The sequence below is a fragment of the Megascapheus bottae genome, chromosome 5 (assembly GCF_031878675.1).
Source record: "Megascapheus bottae isolate mThoBot1 chromosome 5, mThoBot2.hap1, whole genome shotgun sequence".
Lineage (NCBI taxonomy): Eukaryota > Metazoa > Chordata > Mammalia > Rodentia > Geomyidae > Megascapheus > Megascapheus bottae.
In genome coordinates, this window is record NC_143513.1 from 1,248,031 (window position 1) to 1,255,573 (window position 7,543).

Genomic DNA, 7,543 nt, shown 5'->3' on the forward strand with positions numbered 1-7,543 from the left:
TCTCGTGCTCATCTCCGCTTTCTCATACTGAGCACAGCCTCGTTCCATAGCCCGCATTTTTCTCTCTCAACCAAAGCCAAGACCTTTGAGGTCAGACACTAAAAAATAGAGCCCTGTCAGTCAGCAGCTCCAGAAGATGAGCAAAGTGCCATTCTTGCCCCAAATACTGCCCCTTCTGTGGCCTCTCAGGGTCCATCCAGCTTACCTTGGTATCCCCCCACAGCGAGGAAAGGGAAGATAGGAGACCCGTAGTCCGCAATGCAGCTCAAGCCCAGGGATGTGCCATCTTTGTAGGTGAGGGGGGCACTGGAGGGAGATCACAAAGGGAAGGAGGCTTTTCTGGCCCTGCCTGGCCCATCCCTGACCTGCAGCATCCTGAGAAGAGGGGGCACTTGTACAAATTGTCTGACCCAGCAGGTGGTAAATGACTCTTCTTCTCCTTTTTTTTTTTTTTTTGTCAGTCCTGAGGCTTGAACTCAGGGCCTAGGCTTTCTCAAGGCTAGTACTCTACCACTTGAGCTACAGTAACACTTCTAGCCTTTTTTTGTGTATGTGGTACCAAGGAGTTAAACTCAGGGCAAACACTCTAATACTTGGCCTCACTCCAGGCCCCTGACTCTCTTCTTTTTTCTTTTTTTTTTTTTTTTTTTGGTGGGTCATGGGGCTTGAACTCTGCCTGAGTGCTGTCCCTGAGCTCTTCAGCTCAAGGCTACCACCCTACCCTTGAGCTAAGCCCCACTTCCAGTCCTTTTGTGCCTGGGCTGGCTTTGAACCTTGATCCTCAGATCTCAGTCTCCTGAGAAGCTAGGATTACAGGCCTGAGCCACTGTAACAGCCCTGATTCCCTCCTCCTCCTCCTCCTCCTCCTCCTCCTCCTGCTCCTCCTCCTCCTCCTCCTCCTCCTCCTTTTTGCCAGTCCTGGGCTTGAGCTCAGGGCCTGAGCACTGTCCTTGACTTTCTCAAGGCTCAAGCTCTACCACTTGAGCCTCAACACCACTTCCAGCTTTTTTTCTATGTATGTGGTACCGAGGAATGGAACCCGGGTCTTTGTGCATGCTAGGCAAGCACTCTACCACTAGGCCAAACTCCCGGCCCCTGATTCTCTTCGTAATAAGCTTTCATGTGGACTCCAATCCACAGAGTGAAGGTGCTTCCCATTCCCAGAATGCCTCCTTTGGCAGGGAGGGGCTGGAGGCAGTTTTCACTGTGAGCTCCCTCCCACAGTCTGGCCTGTCACTATTTGATCTCCAGATATGTATCACACTCGGGAAGCCTGGATTTAAGCTATATTCTCCTGTTCTGCTCTTAGTGCACCTCCTCAGTCTCCTCCTACCCAGAGCTTGAGTTGAACATCTGGACCTTGGAGTCCAGGAACCTTGTGTCCACAACTCACCATACACTACCCTTGGGCAAGCTTCTCTCTTTCAACGTTAACTATCTGTACAGAGCACCTCTCTGGAAGACTCAGACACCAGGGCAAAGCTCCCCACTGGCCTTCTCAGCTCTGAGTAAGTGAGAGAGTTAGCACACAGCTCAAGCTGGGAGTACAGGTTGCTAGGCAACCTTGTGATCACCATGGCTCTCAGTTTCCCCATCTATGGAATGAGTTGCCATCGAACCGCCTCTGATGTTGTGAGCGTACAAAATCAAAATAAAGATACCATACCAGTGGTCACTTGACCACTGACATTTTCTTGGGACAGCCAACAGCTCTTTTCTGTCCTACCATTGCTGAGGGACAGTCGCTGGCTCCTGGCCCAGATACTCTGAACCAGGCAGAAGGTAGAGAGCTGGTGGTAAAGGGAACTGGCGCTCCACTAATTCAATGGACTGTAGAGTGGGTGTGGCCTAGGGACCCTGGGAGTTGGGAGGATCTCTAACTAACTCACTTCAATGAGCTCTGCTCCACTCCTACCTTCAGGAACCTCTGATGCTGCAGATCAGCCTGTCACCCTTTCCTTGGCCCACTAACCTTGTCAGCATTTTGTCTCTACCACTCAGAACCGACAGAGCCAGGAACAGAACCCCTTGCAGTGAAGGATGTGGATGAGATCTGAACTGAATTGCCTAGACCAAGGTCTGGAGCCAGAGACGAGCCACAATCATGAGCTAGATCAAAGGCACCTTTTTCTATTCTGTCCCATGCAAGGCATGTCACTGATATAAGTAAAGAAAAATGATCGAGCATTCGTGGCTCATACTTACAATCCTAGCTACTCGGGAAGCTATGACCTGAGGATCACAATTCAAAGCCAGTTGGGGTAGGAAGGTCTGTAGGATCTTTATCTCCAATTAACCACCAAAAGCTTTCAGGCCTCAGGTTCAAGCCCCAGTACCAGTAGAGGAGGAGGGAGGAGGAGGAGGAAGAGAAGGAGCAAAAGGAGGAGAAGCAGCAGCAGCAGCAAGCAAGCAAGCAATGGCAGTACAAAGGCTATGACAGCCATATACAACCTTTTTTTTTCCAGCCCTGGACCTTGAACTCAGTGTGTGGGCACTGTCCTTGAGTTTTCTCAAGGCTAGTACTCTACCACTTGAGCCCCAGCACCTCTTCTGGCTTTTTCTGCACATGTGGTACTGAAGAATCGAACCTGGGTCTTCCTGCATGCTAGGCAAGCACTCTACCACTAGGCCATACTCCCAGCTTGTTACAAAGAGTGGATGTAAAGGTCGTGGGGCCAGAGAAGAGGTGCAGAGAGAATCAGGCCAGGATGGAACATGTGGGAGCTGCCTGGGTCCCTGAAGTTCGGTACTGAAGACCTGACTCCATGCCCAGGCTGCCACAGCAGCTACCACTTGCTCTTCTCTGGAACCATAGAGGACTCACTTTATACAGTAGAGGAAGTGGTCCCTCCAGTCCACCTGGGAAGTCTGGCCCAACAGTGTCTGGTTGGCTGTGAGCAGCAGGAGTGTGCGATTGTTCTGGAAATACTGCAAGAGGCTGTTGACGCAGCAGTCAGAGAGGCTGGTGTTGTGCGGGTTGAGGGGTGCGTAGCAGATGTCCTGCAGGGAGATGTTGCGCTGGGCCTCAGGCGACCACACCTGCATGTGCCTCAGCTTCTCCTGCAGCTCCAGAACTTCCAACAGTAGGTCCAGGGACAGGATCCCGCTGAAGTTCTTGGTCCCCAGAAGCAGGGAGTCATACCTGTAGCTGGACCGGTTTGGAGCTGTCAGGAAAACCTGATTGTTTCGAAAGAAGAGGCCAAAATGCTCATCATGGAAAGCTTTCTCCTTCCGGGCTTGGCTCTTGGGAGCTGACCACAGATCCACAGGGTCAGTGACAATTTTTAGGTAGATCATGCCTACTGCCAAGGCCAAGACTGCCACGGCAGATACAGCCAGGACAGTCAGTGGCCATGAGGCTATGGTTGTGCCCCATTTCTGAAAGAACTGGCCTAGGACATTATGGGGAGAGAGTCTGTGCTTGTGAGTGCCACTTGGAGTCACGTGGGGAGCCTCCATCTTGGCCTTGGCCCTGTCAGAAACCACACGAAAGCGCACAAGGATAGCAGTGAGCAACACGAACACAGCACAGAAGATGATGATAAGGGCCAGCCAGCCTGGCATCTTCCCCATGTAGAAGGAGGGGCGCAGGTCTGGAGGACGGGCGATCACGGGACAGGATGCAGCACAGTCCTGGCAGGAGCAGGCTGCCATGTCTTGGCCCTGAGACTCATTGCAGGGTGAAATCTCCCCATTCAGAGGCTGGATGCCACTTTCCAGGGCCTGATTGGGTTCCCAGAGGTGGAAGGTGATATCCAGTGGTGCCAGGCCATTCCCTGTGTCTCCTTGGAAGTCAAGCCAGCGCTGCGCATTGCAGAGGGCAGAACCATACACACCACACATTGTGCCCACGGCCAGTGAGGCAGCGGCTGGGATGCGTACCTGACTGCAAGACTCATAGGCCTTCTCTGCAAAACTACGTTGGTAGAAGGCCTCATAGGCCACCACTGCGGGGGGCTGGTCAGTCCCCTGTGAGACCACACGGGTGACGTTGATGAAGGTGCTCTGGTTGGGGCTGCAGGTGTTGTGACAGTGGAGGCTCACAAAGTTGTCAGAGCAGGCCGGGCAGCGGGTGAGAAGGGCCTTGGTGATGGACATGCTCTTCTCTAGGGCTAGCAGCTGTTTGACCGAGCAGCAGGCATAGATGTCACCAGTGTCACTGACGAGACGAGGACAGATGCTCCTGAGAAGAGTCAGGTGTTCACCTGTGACAAGGCGCGCTGGCGTGTTGGACAGGCAGGATACATTGGACAGTGATGTGAGTCCTCCAGACAGCTCTGGATTCTTCCCACATTCCTCGTAGAAAGTGCAGTAGCCAGGCTCATGGATGGGTGTGTACAACTCCCCCTGGGCCTGAAGAACAAAAGCAATGTCACATATGGGTCCCAGGCTCTGTGGATGACACACGTGGAGTGTGTGGTTGCCACAGCCAGATATTCCACTCAGTGTGGGGCCAGAGGGAATATGACGATGGCATGACCCACAGCAAGGGGACTGGGAGAGCTGTCGGGAGCTTCTGGGGTGTAGCCTTTACTCCTGAGCATAATGGAGTCGCTCAAAGATCCACTGTGTTGGGACTGAGCTGATAAACTACAGTTTAGGAAGAACTGAGGGGCCAACAAGAGGGCAGAGGTGCCCACATGGCTGTCACCCAAGCTGCATGCCAACCCTCTAGGCAGTGCAAGAGCCCCCTGACCCACCCTCTGCTTATATCCAGACACCATCAACCATATGCACGAGTGACGACTCACATGGGTGAAAGCCAGGACCTCCTCTCAGTCCCCCAGGAAGACCCAGGTGAGGTTCATGAGAAGCCCTAGCCACTAATGACAGAGCAGAGGCGCCTCTCAACTCTACAGGTGCTCCTCTTCTGGGACAATGTCTCCTCCACACACACACACACACACACACACACACACACACACACACACACACACACATTCCAGCCCCCAGTCACACAGCAGCCCCTAACTGATACCCAACTGGCCTTTCCTCCATGAGAATCATTTCAGGGTTGTTTCGAGCATTGGACTCACCAAAGGCTGGAGCAGGAGCAAGGCCAGGAGCAGCCAGACAGCCGCCATCCCAGGATCAGGGAGGGCCAGGCTGTACTGGAGACAAGCCAATGCCCAGGAAGGCAGCCTCCTCCCCCAGTGAGAGCCCTGGTCTGGCCAGGTTGGGACCAATGAGGCTGAACTGTGCTGGTTAATGATCCACCTGCTCTCCTCCCTCTCGGTGACAATATCCCATGCCCCCCTCCCTAACTAAGCTTCCTAAGGAAGATTCTGCGCACTGGGGTCCCTACTCACTCCCCAGTGTAACCAGGAGTGCCTGGTGATTCATGCCCCCACCCCACTCAATTCCTGCTAAAAGGGTGCTAAAGGGGGCACCAGGACCAGAGTCTGAGGTGGGACCAGGCCCATTAGTCATCTATACCATTCCCAGCTCCACCTAACCCCCACACACACACAAACACACATACACACTTTAGCCAACCACCTCGTACAACCAGGAAATATCATGCGTTCAGACACAACCTCTGTACTGTCATCCTTAGCAACTGTTGTAAATTAATAGTAACAGCCTGATAACAAAAGGATAGTTAGGGTGGAGTGACAGCACCAAAGAGTCCTTCTGGGAAGAAAATGAAGGAATATCCCACTTAAGACTTCTCTGCCCATCTTGCTATTCTTCCCCACTTTGCCTCTCTTACCTTCTGCTTGCCACTTGGCCATTCCTAACTGGGGGCCCTGGGTGGGGGCCCTGTACCACCTTGGCCTCAGTCCATGGCACACACCTTTGGATCATTCCTGATAAGAAGCTTTAAGGCCTTCCTGCTATCAACAGAAGGGGCCAGGACCTTGGCCCCTATTGCTGTTGATAATGCTGAAGGCCACTCATGCAGCCTCTGGGTAGCCTGAGACAGCTTCAGCCGCCCAGCCTGGCTGTCTCCTGTGCTTCATAGATGTTGGCTGCACTTGGCAGACAGTCTTGGCCAGGAGATAATGGAGATGGAGGGGGAGAGCCCAAGGCCTCTGCTTGAGCCAGGACAGCCCCTGTGCTGCACTAGGAAATGCACTTTCTATTCCTAGATGGCACCATGGTCTCTTTCTGTCCCACTCTGAGGTGATATCATCCAGTTCCCCCACAAAAAACAGACCTCAAAAAACAGACCTGGAGACTAAAATCCTGGTGCAAATTATTTATCTGTGAGGTGATCCAATGTGATAGCAGTGGAGTGGTAAATAAGCAAGGGACAGATGGGTACTACTGTCTCATGCCCATAATCCAAACTACTCGGATGTTCAAAGCCAGCTCAGGGAGAAAAGTCCACGGGATACTTATCTCCAATTAACCACCAGAAAGCCAAAAATAGGGGTGTGATTCAAGAGGTAGAGCACCTGAGCACTGAAAGGAGAAAAAAAAGCCAAGTGAGAGTATGAGATCCTGATTTCAAGCCCCAGTGTTGGAACACACACACACACACACACACACACACACACAGGGTCATTTGAAAATGACTCTGTCCCTGGGACTTCTTCTTGTCCTGGGTTCAATCCCTGGGTACCACATGCACAAAAAAAGCCAGAAGTGAAGCTGTGCCTCAAGTGGTAAAGCCCTAGCCTTGAGAAAACTCAAGAACAATGTGCAGGCCCTGAGTTCAAGCCCCAGGACTGGCAAAAAAAAAAATCAGGGGAAGCCTGGGTCATTTAAAAATGATTTCTATTCCTAGGCCTCTTCTTGTCAAGAATCACCAAGCAAGAAAGTGGCCACAGCATCACCACCAGACTGGATGTTTCCAGTCTGTTTCTTTAGGTGGGGCCCCCAGAGCCCACTTGCACCCAGCCCACAGACAGGTGGGGTTCAAATTTGTGGTCTCCTTACATCTTTTCTGAAGTACAAACTGTAACAATCTGGCTCACAATCTCACCATACATGTGCCTTGTGCATTTCAGGTTTTTATAAGAGTAAATTCTTATCCATTAAAAATAAAATACTAGCCAGCACGGTGGCGCACACCTGCAATCCTAGCTACTCAGGAGGTTGAGATCTGAGGATCACAGTTCAAAGCCAGACTGGGCACTAAAGTCTGTGAGAGTTTTATCTCTACTTGATCACTAGAAGCCCAGAAGTGGCCCTGTGGCTCAAGGGGTAGGGCGATAGCCTTTGAGCTAAAGAGCTCAGGGACAGTACCAGAGTTCAAGCCTCACAACTGACCCCCCCCAAAAAAAGAACAAAATACTGGGCTGGGAGTTTGGTGTAGTGGTAGAGTGCTTTCCTGCCATGCACCAAGACCTGACTTGAATTCCTCTGTACCACATATATAGAAAAAGCTGAAAGTGTTGCCGTGGTTCAAGTGGTAGAGCTCTGACCTTGAGAAAGCCCAAGGAGCAAGGACAAAAATCACATGATTGTCTCAATAGACGCGGAAAAGGCATTTGACAAGATCCAACACCCCTTTATGTTAAAAGCTCTGGAGAAACTAGGAATCCATGGAACATTCCTCAATGTAATAAAGGCTGTGTATGAGAAACCTACTGCT

At 51.7% G+C, this 7,543-nt stretch overlaps 1 protein-coding gene across 1 annotated transcript in view; it reads right to left on the reverse strand.

Moving 5' to 3' along the window:
* Nucleotides 1-5,084, reverse strand: part of Npc1l1 (NPC1 like intracellular cholesterol transporter 1) — a 29,425-nt gene extending 24,341 nt beyond the window's left edge. Inside the window, exons 1-4 of the mRNA XM_090332814.1 lie at nucleotides 5,037-5,084; nucleotides 4,485-4,607; nucleotides 2,825-4,353; nucleotides 206-306 (exon numbers count right to left, since the gene is read on the reverse strand). Of these exons, the coding sequence (XP_090188940.1) occupies nucleotides 206-306; nucleotides 2,825-4,353; nucleotides 4,485-4,607; nucleotides 5,037-5,084 (1,801 nt within the window). The remainder of the gene's footprint in view (nucleotides 1-205; nucleotides 307-2,824; nucleotides 4,354-4,484; nucleotides 4,608-5,036) is intronic.
* Nucleotides 5,085-7,543: the final 2,459 nt, after the last annotated feature.